The sequence below is a fragment of the Oncorhynchus tshawytscha genome, linkage group LG31, assembly GCF_018296145.1.
Source record: "Oncorhynchus tshawytscha isolate Ot180627B linkage group LG31, Otsh_v2.0, whole genome shotgun sequence".
Classification (NCBI taxonomy): Eukaryota; Metazoa; Chordata; class Actinopteri; order Salmoniformes; family Salmonidae; genus Oncorhynchus; species Oncorhynchus tshawytscha.
In genome coordinates this window covers 2855075-2871024 of record NC_056459.1, presented here as the reverse complement: position 1 = coordinate 2871024, position 15950 = coordinate 2855075, and the positions used below count along the sequence as shown (strand labels likewise).

At 42.7% G+C, this 15950-nt stretch overlaps 1 protein-coding gene across 1 annotated transcript in view; it reads left to right on the top strand.

Annotated features, from left to right (window-relative positions):
- The window catches only part of LOC112229974 (adhesion G protein-coupled receptor B1), a 29534-nt gene extending 24625 nt beyond the window's left edge, over positions 1-4909 (top strand). The window contains exons 24-30 of the mRNA XM_024396153.2: positions 36-293; positions 404-502; positions 635-671; positions 954-1618; positions 1867-1974; positions 2309-2359; positions 2768-4909. Of these exons, the coding sequence (XP_024251921.2) occupies positions 36-293; positions 404-502; positions 635-671; positions 954-1618; positions 1867-1974; positions 2309-2359; positions 2768-2965 (1416 nt within the window). The 3' untranslated portion in view covers positions 2966-4909. The remainder of the gene's footprint in view (positions 1-35; positions 294-403; positions 503-634; positions 672-953; positions 1619-1866; positions 1975-2308; positions 2360-2767) is intronic.
- Positions 4910-15950: the final 11041 nt, after the last annotated feature.

The window sequence follows — 15950 nt, the reverse complement described above, 5'->3', positions numbered from 1 at the left end:
TCTCACTCATTGTGTCTTTAACTTCTTTTGAACAGGTGAACATGGTAATTGGCATCCTGGTCTTCAACAAACTGGTGTCCAAGGACGGCATCACCGATGTCAAACTGAAGGAGCGAGCGGGAGCGTCACTGTGGAGCTCCTGTGTGATTCTGCCCCTGCTGGCCCTCACCTGGATGTCCGCTGTCCTGGCCATGACCGACCGCCGCTCCGCTCTCTTCCAGATCCTCTTTGCGGTCTTTGACTCCCTGGAAGGGTTCATAATCGTCATGGTGCACTGCATCCTGCGTAGAGAGGCAAGCACAACGTTTTCACCTCGGAAGTTATTTTCCTACGTTTTGGTTTGTATTGAAGGGTGTTTCCGAATGTAGCTGACTGTTTGGTCATTTCGCCACTATTTTCATAGGTTCAAGATGCAGTGAAATGCAGAGTTGTTGACCGTAAGGACGATGGCAATGGAGATTCTGGCAGTTCCCTCCAAAATAGCCACCACACCCAGCTCATGGTGAGTGTCTTTGTTTATGCTTATAATGTCGGAATAACATAGTTATGAATGACTGAAACTTGTGTTTTCAATGTAAAAGTAAATACACTTTCGATCAGTACTATAACCATCTCTTTGTATTTTGTTTTACAGTCTGATTTCGAAAAGGACGCTGACTCCAACAGACCTGGTGAGCCTCTTTCCTTTCATTACTCTCCTAACCATTTTTCCATTCACTTACTTAAATGCCCTTTCATTCGTGGAGGTCATTTGTTTTGTCCATTTAGAATGAAGATATTTTAGAGGCAGGTTGCTACTTAAGGAAAACATTTCAGCACTTTGATTACTTCTAAATCTATTATTTACGTTTGACCATCCTTTCAATCAATGTGAATCAACAGACATGCCCAGCATCATTTTACTGTCAGTGCACTCTCTTACCTATTTGCCCCGACCCTCCTCTCCATTCCAGGTGGCATGAACTCCTCCTGTGAGGAGAAGATGCCCCTCCCACCTCAGCTACCCCTCCCCATGAGCTCCAACTTCCACACCCTGCCCTCCCACACCACCAAGGCTCACATGCAGGCCTTGCCCGAGTACTCCAGCCACACCCTCACCCTGAAGAGGGAGAAGACCCGGCTGCATGGTGGCATGGACCCGTCCTCCTGCGGGAAACCCGTCTACGTGTGCGAAGGCGAGCTCTTCCAGCAGCTGGACGCCAACCTGGCGCTTGGCCAGGCGGAGGGGAGCTGCCCCGACGGTAGCGGCTACTTGCTCCTGCCCAACACCACCTCCACCCTTCGCAAGGCCAAAGAGGACCCGTCCAAGTACAACATCAGCGTGGAGCAGCTTCCACAGACCAGGCTGGTTCATCTCAGTGGGCCGTTCGCTGAGCCCCAGGCTGCCTTCGGACTCAAGACGCTACCGTCCGACCGGGTCAGCGTGTCCTACTCGGAGAGGGACTCTCCTGTCCAGAACATCCACAACATGTCCAGCGAGTCTCACATCACCCACAGCAGCCTGGGAGACACCTTCGACTCAATGAACTCCATGATGTCCAAGAGCGAGACCATCTCCACACTGTCCATGAGCTCCCTGGAGAGACAGAAGTCCCGTTACGCTGAATTAGATTTCGAGGTATGTATCATTATGTAACCAAGACAACGTTGTTATAGAACAAATACTGTATTATCATGTTAATAGCACATCTGTAAACTTGTAATAAACATGGAATAACGTCAAAGAGCTGAATGTAAGCAATCTCAAGTGTATATTTGTATATTAACCAATAATATGGATAGAATTCATCAGTAAGAAATTACATTTGTCTAAAATGGGGTCATTTTGTGCCATTTGCTGACTTACTATTCTTATGTGTCCTGTAGAAGATAATGCACACAAGGAAACGTCACCAAAACATGTTCCAGGACCTCAACAGGAAATTACATCACGCTGAGAAACAAGACAGAGAGTCCCCTGCTTCAGACAGCAAGGTAAATAATCCTATAGGCATCTATTTTATAGTGTACACACAGATTCGCATACAGTTAATATAATTTTTTGTTTAAATGCCGCAGAAAATAAATGGGCAGTTGCTAGGCTAGACAACATTAATAGAGAACGAGAGAGACCATTCCAAGCAATGCAACATCTTCAATCATCTTTGTCGTGCAGACATGCTGAGTCTTTATTTACATAAGAGTATTGTTCTGGAAGAAAACCTGACCTCAGCCAACCATATTGACCTCGGCGGTTATTGAAATTGCATTTAGCAGTCTTTTAAGAATGTTTAAATAATGATGTTTTTTTTTTTTTTTTTCCTAACAGTCTGTGAGATGGAGTGTGTCCTCTGGAGGAAGTGACAAAACAAACCACAGCGTGAGTCCTATTACCCATACTGGTCTAACTGACTGAATATGCCTTTTCTGGCATTGTAAATAGGGCATACTCAGCATTGCAATGCTTCACTAGCTCCCCAGTATGAGAGGAACAGTTTATCCACATTACGCAATCATATTAGCAATTTTTAAGTTACCTTAAAGGTAGTTAATGGCAAGCTGATTGACAGTTGTTTGGATTAAACAAGGAAAGACTACCATGACTGACCGTTGATCTGCCTATCAACCAAATTCACAATTTTCATTACAATATTATTATTTCATTGGACTATCCCCAAATCCAATTTACAATATTACAATATTATTATTTCATTGGACTATCCCCAAATCCAATTTGGGCCCATTGATGATACCAATACTCATGGCCTTTTTTTGTTCACCTCTTCAGGACAAGCAACTGCCACAGGTGGAGAGACCCTGGGAAGGTGTCCAGAGGACCCAGCACTCGCCCCCCGCCTGGGTGCGGAAGGACCTGGAGCCCCTGGCCGCATCGCCCCTGCATATGCAGCAGGTGGAGTGGGAGAAGGCTGGAGCCACCATCCCAATGGTCAGCCAGGACATCATCGACCTGCAGACGGAGGTCTGAGAGGAGAAGTCTGAGATTGTTCCTTATAGTGCCACCTCAGTCACCTATTCTATTGGTTGGGGGAGAAGAAGAGCCATGGATCCACGTGGATAGAGTTAGAGGAAGCCAATAATGAACAGGTGAAGAGAGGAGGGGGTAGAGAGAGCTGAGAGAGTGCTGAACCCAGAATCCATGTCTTCAAACCCTTAGCAAGTGAAAGATGGAGAGATGGAAGGAGGGAGGCTGTTGTGTTGTGCTGTGGGGATTTGTTTTCCAGCAGGGACTTGATAATGAGCAACACTAGAGAAGCACTGTGATTCTGACCTGCGGTTAGTGTCAGGTAGTGACGGATGGTTCCATGGTTCCAAGGACTGGTTCTGGTTCTGTTTGCAGCCCGACCACTGAGAGGTTTCTTACCGCCTGGACTCAGGAGAGGTGTGGTCGACATGGTTAAAATGGAGTCAACGTGCCCCTTTGACTCGTTTTAAAACGCCGGGTCTCACTTTACCCGGGAGCTCCAACCAAACGTAACATTTGTACGCTTGTGTTTGTGGCCAAGGCATCTTCCAAGTTAGCTAGGACAAGGCAAGAGGAGCGGTCTGGACTCCCTTCAGACATGGGGTCTGACTCAACGCGGTGGTTTATCAATCAATGCTTGATCATGCTTACAGAGCTGAGAATTATTCTTATTATCATTATCATGTTGTTATAGTATTATGATTCTCATTCTTCTTCTTACTATTATTGTTATCATTATCATGTTATAGTATTATGATTATCATTCTTATTATTATCATTATCATGTTGTTATATTATTATGATTCTCATTCTTATTATTATCTGTATTATGTTTGATTGTTTTAGCATTGATTTGAGTTTATATCTTACTACTGGTGAATTTACAGTTTTTTGCACTGTATATATCATTAGGCTCAAATATTTGATTTGAATTGGAAACCCCAAAAAAGGACTGCAAAGCATTGGGACAGCCAGCGTGGTGGTGGGAGCACAACCCTGGTTCTGCCAGCATTCTGCCTCCGCGGTACATGACATGACTGGAAGAACAACCAGCTTTTTTTACAGGAATAGCAGTGCATTCTGGGAACTGCTGGGCGGCGTCATCAGGAAGTGGTGGACAAAGACCACTCGATTCCCACCACTCCTCCTCAGCTGGCGGCAGAATGCAGGCTCCTCCGGGTTCATAATAAACAAGAGCCCCCACCATGAGATCTCGTTTCCATCCTGCTACGCACGCAGCCTTGCAGACAGAAGCCCAGGACTAGAAGCCGTCGGGCACTTGCCAAAACGACATGACTTCACTTCCGCAGTGCCAGCTACTAAAAGACTTCAACACAACATATGTGTTTTAAAACCATCAGTGTGAAACTCGTGCAAAATGATGGGCGCTTGATGCTCAAGCAGGACTGATATTAGGGTTATAAGGCCGATTTTTCTTAAGATGTTTCAATACTCTTTTATAACGTGTTCCTCCCATTTACAGAGCATATAGATACTTTATTGTATAACAAATCTGTATTAGTAAAGAAACTCATTCATTCAAAAGAGGTTTGGTTGTGTTCCGAGTGGAAGTGTATGACTACAAATTATTTGGAGGTCGATGATTGGTAGATTATTGTAATTCTAAAAAACAGATGTTATATAGAATTAATAATAGCCTATAAGAATATATCTAAAAAAACTGTGCTTCAGGATGACGGTTTTGATTCCATACCTCACAGTGTGGAATAACTGAACCTCATGTCTTCTGTAATAGTGTTTTGGATCATCTTGTCATATTACCCTACAGTATGTGCCCAAAATCTATGTACCCATTTGTATCTACACTTCCCCTTAGTTTTTTTGTTAGAATACAACTTTTTTTTGAGTTTCTCTTGTTGTAAATGTACAGTTTTCAGAGCACAAGATGAATGTGATTTTTGTTCTAATAAAATGAAAACATATCTATATGAGCTGTCCTTGTTAGTACCTGAAATGATGTTGGCAATGGCACGGTCTTAATTATTTACCAGGATAAATTAAATAATTTAGCTGGATCTGACACTCTACAACCCTTAACCTGTACTGCATATTCACTCACCCCTAAAACAGCAGGGTGATATGGACAAAAATACATGTTATGATATGTTGACTGAATTATCATATCGATAAATAGAATGATACACAGCCCAGCTCTGACCCCTACTACCAAATAGTTCAACTCTCCATCTGATTTGTATGTGATATTTGGAAGGTTTATGGAAGTTAACTTTTAGTTAACCACAAAACCAACACACTGTTTGGTCCTACTACTTCTATCACGGTGCCATCATCCACCATGTTCTGTGATGGTGCTTCAAAGTAGAGCTGAAGTAGAGCTGAGCTTCATTGTAACTGATGTGGTACTGCTCTATATGCCAGGCACCAGCTCAAGTAATATTCTAGAAATAGGACAATAGTGCAATAAGTTCGAGAGGGAACTAACTAAAAATGGATGCCGAATTAGTTTGGTCGCGTAGCTTTTATAATCATTTGGGTCCCTAAATATAGAACCAAGTCCCAGGTAAAAAGGAAATCTACAAGGTGATAAAAGTGGGCTGCCATAGTTCTATTTTCATTAGAGAAGAAAGCTTTGTGCCAAGTTGATGTGACCCATTGCAAAAATATGAAAATCTACACAGAGAAGATCTACATTATTATGCGGGAGAAGCCAAAATAGCATATATTGACCTTTTTCAAAAATACAACCCATCTCCAACAACCCAAATTTACTTTCCAGTTTATCTAAGTATTGTTGTTTGATATCTGAATTCCTGAATTCTGAGTTCCTGAATGTTAATTGAACACATCTAATTCTGCATAAGACCGAATAGATTTGCATTATCCGCACTGCTCATTTTCACGAGGTCATCTGGAGAGCGAGCTTAGCTGGTTTGGTTGAGAGCTCTCTGCTTTAGGGGCCCTGGTCCACTGATGGAATTAAAGACGAAGCCATTTGCCATTTGCAACAGGGTCTCCTGATATTGCGACCCTCTTAAAGTAATAGGCATTCAGCCATGCATATGAGCAATTTAAAAAAAAATTTTTTTTACCTTTATTTTTTTTTAACCTTTTCTTGGTGTAAGGACAGGAATCAGGAACTGAACCCCCTGCCTTAAGGCAACACCTGTTCCTGTGTGACTCAATTGGTACAGTAGGAGCATGGTGCTAGGAATGCTATATGCTTAGGGTTAGGGTTGTGGACATGAAGATAAGGTTAGGGCTAAGGTTAGGTTAGGGCTTTTCTCAGGTATTTTACCATATATTCTTTCAAATACATGTGGAAATCCCAAATGATCTATAAATTGTTTAATTAGGAGTGCGTAGGAGTGCCCCTTTAACTTTCTGAAATCTGAAGAAATTCATTGTTTGCTTATCGGAAAATATTACCATCAATGTCCACATAGGACCATGTAGATTGGTTGTCTCTGAGACCCCACCCAACAACAAAAACAAGTGACAACGGCAATGAGATCCAGATGCAACATCATGCTCGTCATCACCCTCAATGCCCCACTGCTAATAACTTCCTAAAGCCCTCGAATGCCACTCTTCTGTTCATTCCTTACCTCTGTTCTTGTGCGTTTCAGTATGAAGTAGCACCTAGCTGGATACGGTGGGGGGGCTGTCACGTAATTGAAGTCTGTTGCCATGGAAACTGCAGATGCTACTCCTGGGGATGGTTGGTGAGGCAGACAGAGCTTGCGTCCCAAATGGCACCCTATTCAATTTATAGTGCACCACTTGTGACCAGATTCTTGTGTCCTGGTCAAAAGTAGTGCACTATATAGGGAATGGGGTACCATTTGGGATGTAGAAGAGGCAACTGTGGTGGTGGCTTTTAGCAGAGAGAGGAGAGGAGACACTACCGGTTCTTGCTGCAGGCAATCATGTTCCTGCCTAATGATTGTCAGCACTAATAATGGTATGAGATTGTGAAATGTAAAACAGCAATGTCATCTGAAGATGTCTCTAGTCTGTATTGCATTTGGCTCCTTCTAGTGATTCACATTGTCTCCCATAATCACTCTGTTGACTTGAGAGGAGAATGAAAAGAGAAGGAAAGCAATACGGGGTAGCGCTTTACTGTAGGCCCCCTATGTACAGTTCTGTATGCATTCATGAGACCTTTGTAACAGCTACAGAAGATATTATAGCATCCGACATAGCCAGTCATAAACATTGAACAAATAATGAAGATGTTATGAAGCTGACAGCAAAATGTGGCCCATTATTGATGAACTCTGTAAACTTGAGAGGAGAATAAAAAAATGGAAAGCAACATTGATTAACCTCGTGTTACCCTGAATTAGAGCATATTCCTGTGCACGTTGGAGATATACACTACCGGTCAAAAGTTTCAGAATAGCTACTCATTCAAGGGTTTTTCCATTATTTTTACTATTTTCTTACAGTGTAGAATAATAGTGAAGATATCGAAATGATGAAATAACACATGGAATCATGCAGTAACCAAAAAAAGTGTTCAACAAATCAAAATATATTTAATATTTGAGATTCTTCAAAAAGCCACCCTTTGCCTTGATGACAGCTTTGCACACTCTTGGCATTCTCTCAACCAGCTTCACCTGGAATGCTTTTCCAACAGTCTTGAGGGAGTTCCCACATATGCTGAGCACTTGTTGGATACTTTGCGGCCCAACTCATCCCAAACCATCTCAATTTGGTTGAGGTCGGGGGACTGTGGAGGCCAGGTCATCTGATGCTACACTCCATCACTCTCCTTCTTGGTAAAATAGCCCTTACACAGCATGGAGGTGTTGGGTAATTTTCCTATTGAAAAACAAATAATAGTCCCACTAAGCCCAAACCATATGGGATGGTGTATCACTGCAGAATGCTGTGGTAGCCATGCTGGTTAAGTGTGCCTTGAATTCTAAATAAATCACTGACATTGTCACCAGCAAAGCACCCCCACTCCTCCTCCATGCTTTACAGTGGGAAATACACATGCAGAGATCATCCATTCACCCACATCACGTCACAAAGACACGGCAGTTGGAACCAAAAATCTAAAATTTCGACTCCAGCCCAAAGGACAGATTTCCACCAGTCTAATGTCCATTACTCGTGTTTTTTGGCCCAAGCAAGTCTACTTCTTATTGGTGTCCTTCAGTAGTGGTTTCTTTGCAGAAATTCGACCATGAAGGCCTGATTCACACTTCTCTCCCCTAAACAGTTGATGAGATGTGTCTGTTACTTGAACTCTGTGTAGCATTTACTTGGGCTGCAATTTCTGAGGCTGGTATCTCTAATGAACATATCCTCTGCAGCAGACGTAACACTAGATCTTCCATTCCTGTGCCGGTCCTCATGAGAGCCAGTTTCATTATAGCACTTGATGGTTTTTGCAAATGTACCTGCAATTTCTAGAAATGTTCTGTCTTGACTGACCTTCATGTCTTAAAGCAATGATGGACTGTTGTTTCTCTTTGCTTATTTGAGCTGTTCTTGCCATAATATGGACTTGGTGTTACGGTTCTCTTTTGGTGAAGGAGAGTCGGACCAAAATGCGGCGTGTAGATTTCGATCCATGTTTAATCAACAAACGTAAAACACGAATCAATACAAAAACTACAAAACAATAAACGTAGAAACGTAACGAAAACCGAAACAGCCCTATGTGAAACCCAGGCTACCTAAATATGGTTCCCAATCAGAGACAATGACTAACACCTGCCTCTGATTGAGAACCATATCAGGCCAGACATAGAAATAGACAAACAAGACATCCAACATAGACTGCCCACTCAGATCACACCCTGACCAACCAAAACATAGAAACATAGAAAGCAAACTATGGTCAGGGTGTGACACTTGGTCTTTTACCAAATAGGGGTATCTTCTGTATACCCACCGACCTTGTAACAACACAACTGACTGGCTCAAACGCATTAAGGAAAGAAATTCCACAAATTCACTTTTGAGAAGGCACACCTGTTAATTTAAATGCATTCCAGGTGATTACCTGATGAAGCTGGTTGAGAGAATGCCAAGAATGGCCATCAAGGCAAAGGGTGGCTACTTTGAAGAATCTCTCATTTGTTTAACCATTTTTTGGTTACTACATGATTCCATATGTGTTATTTCACCATTTTGGGGTCTTCGCTATTATTCTACAATGTAGAAAATAGTACAAATAAAGAAAAACCCTTGAATAAGTAGGTGTTCTAAAACCTTTGACCGGTAGTATAGGTTGCAGAAATATGGATTTGACTCATTTACATTTATGCAGACAGTCTTATCCAGAGCATCATACAGTAGTGAGTGCATACATGTTCACATTTTGTTTGTACTGGTCCCCCATGGGAACCGAACCCACAACCATAGTGTTGCAAGTGCCATATTCTACCAACTGAACCACCATTTTGTTCAGACTGTTTTTCATGGCTGCAAGTGGTCTACACAAATCAAAATATCTTGATTATTCAATTCAGCGTAAAAAAAAGTGAGGTCCTGTAGGCAATGCCTATTGTAACACAGAGTAGAGAGCAGAACAAAGCATCGAGCATAGAGTCATCCATTTTCCATCTCATGCATGTCCAGTGAGCCCTAAATGAATCTGTGCATGAGTGCTTTTCCCATAAATCAAGATGATAAAGACTTTACATGCAATCCCAGTCTAGCTCTACTTTCTGCCCAGTGAGAAGGACGTTCTGCTTCTTTGGCTAAAAGCCATGTTAATGCAGTAGTGGTCACAGCAACAAACAAGTTAATAAGCCAGGGAAGACCTCTGACATTCAACGTTCATTATTTAATTGGCTCGGTTGTGTGGGCCTTCGTTTCCAGCTCTGGAAAACAAACAAGGCTTTCTGGTGCAGCGAGGATTCTCTTATCTGTCACACAGACAGTGTGACACATTCAAAGGGGCCAGACTCTAATGCGTTGTTTCCGATGGTGGCATTACTGCTGAATATCAATGTGCATTTGAAAGCAATCACACCACTTATTGAATCAGGATGTCAGGGGAAGGGGCTGGGGAGGGTACAGGGGGGGGGGCGTTGGCGGGCCGTTGCTCTGAAAGGAGCACTTATACATTTTATGGTAATTATCCTTTTCTCTCTTGCTCATTGTAAAAAAATACCATATTCGTGCCATTGAAAAAAATAGCCTCCCACGTGATACCTACCTACTACACATGAATGACAAAATGTTAAATGCAATGGATTACAGCTGTGTTTGTGCGTCATATCTAAATGCCAACAGTCTCTTGAGCGTAGTTCCCTGGAGGGGTATGGTCACTGATTGGGGGCGGGTGGGTAATGACTGGCTATGGCACTGATGGGATGGTAAGAGGCCTGATGTGAAAAGAAAAGGACATAAGGTACATTCAATAGCTATGGAGAGTTAAGGAGACAACAGACTCGAAAATCAGAGATAAAAAGGTCAAATAAAGTGTACCTTACTAGAGTGTAGCCTGGGTATCAGACCTGTTTGTGCAATCATTCCACTCCCTACCACTCTTTCTCAAGAGGTAATGTGTGATATTTGAATCAGTTTGGGTATTTATCGAAATACACTAAATATACACAAAAGGTATGTGGACAGCCCTTCAAATTAGTGGATTCAACTATTTAAGCATCACCTGTTGCCGACAGGTGTATACAATCGAGCACACAGCCATGCAACCTCCATAGACAAACATTGGCAGAACTGAAGAGCTCATTGACTTTCAACGTGGCACCGTCATAGGATGTCAACTTTCCAACAAGTCAGTTCATCAAATTTCTGCCCTGCTAGAGCTGCCCCGGTCAACTGTAAGTGCTGTTATAGTGAAGTGGAAACGTCTAGGAGCAACAACGGCTCAGCCGTAAAGTGGTAGGCCTCACAAACTCACAGAACAGGACCACAGAGTGCTGAAGTGCGGAGCGCGTAAAAATCGCCTGTCCTCAGTTGCAACACTCACTACCGAGTTCCAAACTGCCTCTGGAAACAACATCAGCACAATAACTTTTAGTCAGGAGCTTCATTAAATGGATTTCTATGGCCGAGCAGCTGCACACAAGCCTAAGAGCACCATGCGCAACACCAAGTGTCGGCTGGAGTGGTGTAAAGTTCACCGTCATTGGCCTCTGGAGCAGTGGAAACACGTTCTCTGGAGTGATGAATCACTCTTCACCATCTGGCAGTCCAACGTATGAATCTTGGTTTGGTGGCTGCCAAGAGAACACTACCTGTTCCAATGCATAGTGCCAACTGTAAAGTTTGGTGGAAGAATAATGGTCTGTACACCTGCTTCCCTCGTCACGCACATCAGCGATCATTTGGACTCACCTGCACTCAATCACCTGTTATTTCCTTCCCTATATTTGTCTGTCCCCCAGCTCTGTTCCCTGCTTCCACATTAATGTTTGTATGTTGTTTTGTTACCCCTGTGAGGACGCTGTTTCTGTCTTGTTCCTTGTCTGTTCCTCATTAAAATGTTTGACTCCCCGTACCTGCTTCTCAACTCCAGTGTCGGTCCGTACAGAATGTGGAAGCTATCAAACAAAGCATCGGGGAAGGTTGGCATGGCTGGCATGGTTACACATGATCTGTGGTTGTGAGGCCGGTTGAACATACTGCCAAATTCTCTAAAATTACGCTGGAGGCCGCTTATGGTAGAGAAATTAACATGAAATTCTCTGGCAACAGCTCTGGTAGACATTCCTGCAGTCAGCACGCTCTCTAAAAACGCTCTCAAATTTGTGGCATTGTGTTGTGTGGCCTATTATTGTCCCCAGCACAAGGTTTTAGAGAAATAAGCTTTGTGTGTATGGAACAGCATTTTAGAGAAATAAGCTTTTTGTGCATAGAAAACATTTCTGGGATATTTTATTTCAACTCATAATACATGGTCCCAACACTTAACATAATGTGTTTATATTTTTGTTCAGTATAGTTTAAGGGTAAAAGTAGGCATGTTGGGGCCTCCCGGGTGGCGCAGTGGTTAAGGGCTGTGTCACCAGAGACTCTGGGTTCGCGCCCAGGCTCTGTCGTAACCGGCCACGACTGGAAGGTCCGTGGTGCGACGCACAATTGGCCTAGCGTCGTCCGGGTTAGGTAGGGTTTGGCCGGTAGGGATATCTTTGACTCATCGCGCACCAGCGACTCCTGTGGCGGGCCGGGCGCAGTGCACGCTAACCAAGGTTGCCAGGTGCACTGTGTTTCCTCCGACACATTGGTGCGGCTGACTTCCGGGTTGGATGCGCACTGTGTTAAGAAGCAGTGCGGCTTGGTTGGGTTGTGTATCGGAGGATGCATTTACTTTCAACCTTCGTTTCTCCCGAGCCTGTATTAGATGTTAACTGCAAAGTAGGCTTACCTGGCAGAAGTATATCGTGGGGAAGTATATAATTTGTATCTATTATTTCTTAATTGCAAACTTCGCCTAGTTTCAGATGGTCGGACACTAGGGGCCCTGGGCCACCCTACCGTACCTCCTTGCCCGTCCAAATAAAATATTAAAATATTGATCATTTATTTGACCGAGATACACACCAACAGAAAGACGCATCAATCTCCTATAAAGCATCCGTGCGAGCGAAACAGCGCCCCTCTGGCTCCGTATGTGTAGATCATGTACCTGATTAGATCTGGACAAAAGGAGTACATTATGAAGCCATGGATTATAGGAAACATCCGCACCGAGCTAAAGGCTAGAGCTGCCGCTTTCAAGGAGCGGAACACTAGTCCAGAAGCTTATAAAAAAATCCCGCTATGCCCTCAGACGAACCATCAAACAGGCAAAGTGTCAATACAGGAAAACAATTGAATCCTACTACACTGGCTCTGACGCTCGTTGGATGTGGCAGGGCTTGAAAATTATTACGGACTACAAAGGGAAACCCAGCCGCGAGCTGCCCAGTGACGCGAATCTACCAGACGAGCTAAATGCCTTTTATGAGCACCAGCTGTTCCGGATGACTGTGTGATCATGCTCTCTGGGCCAACTGGCAAGTGTCTTCCCTGAATTTTTAACCTATCCCTGACCGAGTCTGTAATACTAACATGTTTCAAACAGACCACCATAGTCCCTGTTCCCAAGAAAGCGAAGGTAAACTGCCTAAACGATTTCCAACCTGTCGCACTCACGTTGGTAGCCATGAAGTGCTTTGAAAGGCTGGTGATGGCTCACAACACCATCATGCCGGAAACCCTAGACCAATTTGAATACCTCCCAAACAGATCCACAGATGACGCAATCTCAATCACACTTCACACTGCCCTTTCCCACCTGGACAAAAGGAACACCTATGTGAGAATGCTGTTTATTGACGACAACTCTGCGTTCAACACCATAGTGCCCACAAAGCTCAACACCAAGCTAAGGACCCTGGGACTAAACACCTCCCTCTCGCGTTAATATTTCCCTTCATTGGAACTAAGGGGCCTAGCCCGAACCATGGAAAACAGCCCAAGACCATTATTCCTCCTCCACCAAACTTTACAGTTGGCTTTTGAGCAGGTAGCGTTCTCCTGGCATACGCCAAACCTAGATTAGTCCGTTGGACTGTCAGATGGTGAAGCGTAATACATCACTCCAGAGAATGCATTTCCACTGCTCCAGAGTCCAATGATGGTGAGCTTAACACCTCTCCAGACAATGCTTGGCATTGCGCATGGTGTTCTTAGGCTTGTGTGCGGCTGCTAGGCCATGGAAACCCATTTCATGAAGCTGCAGATAAGACGATTTTTTTCAACACTCGGCTTCCCGTTCTGTGAGCTTGTGTGGCCTACCACTTCTGAGCAAAGCCGTTGCTCCAAGACGTTTCCATTTCCCAATAACAGCACTTACAGTTGACCAGGGCAGCTCTAGCAAGGCAGAAATCTGATTAACTGGAAAGGTGGCATCCTGTGATGGTGCCACGTTGAAAGTCACTGAGCTCTTCAGTAAGGGCCATTTTACTGCCAATGTTTGTCTATGGAGATTACATGGATGTGTGCTCGATTTTATATACCTGTCAGCAACGATTATGGCTGAAATAGCCGAATCCACTCATTTGAAGGGGTGTCCACATACTCTTGTAAAAATAGTGTGTCTTAACAGAAAACAGTGCACTACTCTCTATTGTACAGTAAGGACATGGGGAACAGTTGCAGGGGAGAGGAGAAGAGAAGAATGTTCCTATTTGAAAGCTGGAAAAAATTAGTAGTTCATTACCCGTTTATTTTTTTTAAGTAGCTCTCATGCTAGAAAACGTTGGAGACCCCTGGCCTATCCTATTTTTTGATAAAACCCTAATAAAGTTAAGCAACTTTTGGGAACGTCTGGTGTGGTATGGCTATTATTTGGCTTAGCTATTGCAGGCTTATGAAAGCAATGGGCACAGGCACTCCAACTGATTTTAACAGTTGAACTTAAGGTGAGGAAGAATATTTTATAATGCGTATCTTTCTAAAAAATATTTTGATCAGAAATTTACGAATTAGCCTCTTTCTGTACGCTTATCTGTTTAGCATAGACATGTATAAAAATCCATGTCGGGAACATGGCGCCTGCATATCTTTCTAGCTTTCTCTCGGACTCTCTAGGGCTAAAACAAAGTGTGTCTCCCTTAATATTTATTTTTGAAATATGAATATCATACAGTGTATGAATAGGCCTATATGCATGCAATGCCTTGATGCATTTAGCACTCAAATATCCAACAGCTGAACCGTTAGGTAGGCAATTGTTTCAGGAAAGAAAAAACAATAAAAACAATAAATATACTATTTGTTTGTTTGTATTATTATTACTGAACATTGGACCTCGTTGTTATTATTATATTGCTTATGATCCAGGACATTTAGACAATGATGACTCCACACCAATTAATGGACAATATATTGAAGTGTCATACAGACTGGGGTTCCTTCCTTGTGGGGCTACAGCGCATTGCATCCCTATGGGCTAAACTGATTAGGATAGTTAGCCAGTCCCATATGATCTACCACACAATTACTTTTGGTTTGGGTTTTTTCTTCCTGTTAATGGCTGTCCACCTCCGTTTACGCAACTGTATTCGGGTAGCATTCAGACCCATTTACTTTTTCCACATTTTGTTACGTTTACAGCCTTATTCTAAAATGGATTCAATTGTTATTTTCATCAACAGTAAAATCTACACACAATACCCCATAATGACAAAGCAAAAACAGGTTTATGAAGAAAAAAAATTGCTGGGCCGTAACATGTGGATTATTGTAAATATCTAGATTATAGACTGCATTTCTTACACATACCCTCTTCTTTTTTTGTACATAGTAAAGAGCACATACAGCACCTTCAGCACCTAACATTTGCCCATTATTCTTCAAAAAATTCTTCAAGCTCTGTCAAATTTGTTGTTGATCATTGCTAGACAACCGTTTTAAAGGTCGTGTCATACATTTTCAAGTAGATTTAAGTCTAAACTGTGACTCGGCCACTCAAAGGGTCTGAATATTTATATAAATAAGGTATTTCAGTTTTTTGGGTTTTTTACATTTGCTAAAATTTCTAAAATCCTGTTTTTGCTTTGTCATTAGTGTGTAGATTGATGAGGGGGGGACAATTGAATCCATTTTAGAATAAGGCTGTAACGTCACAAAATGTGTCAAGGTGTCTGAATACTTTCCAAATACACTGTAATTTATATAGTGAAAAGGAGGAAGCCTGTACAGAATAAAACTATTCCAAAACATGCATGTGTTTGCAACAAGATAATAATTGGAAGTGAGCAATTTAATTGTGAGATGTCATAAGGTTAGATATGTGTGCCTATTAGTTTGGCTGCAAAATCTAGAAGAAATGCCGCCAAGCCATACCAAGCCACAGGAAAAGCAGACACACAGTGAGCACATTTACCATGAGTATAGATTTCATAAACCAATAGCAAAGAACAGACAATGACACTGGCAAAATGGAACAAAATCAATGCATTGAAGGCACGTTTTTGCAGGAAACATTTATGCAAGTCAATGTTTCACACAGAGACATCTTGCC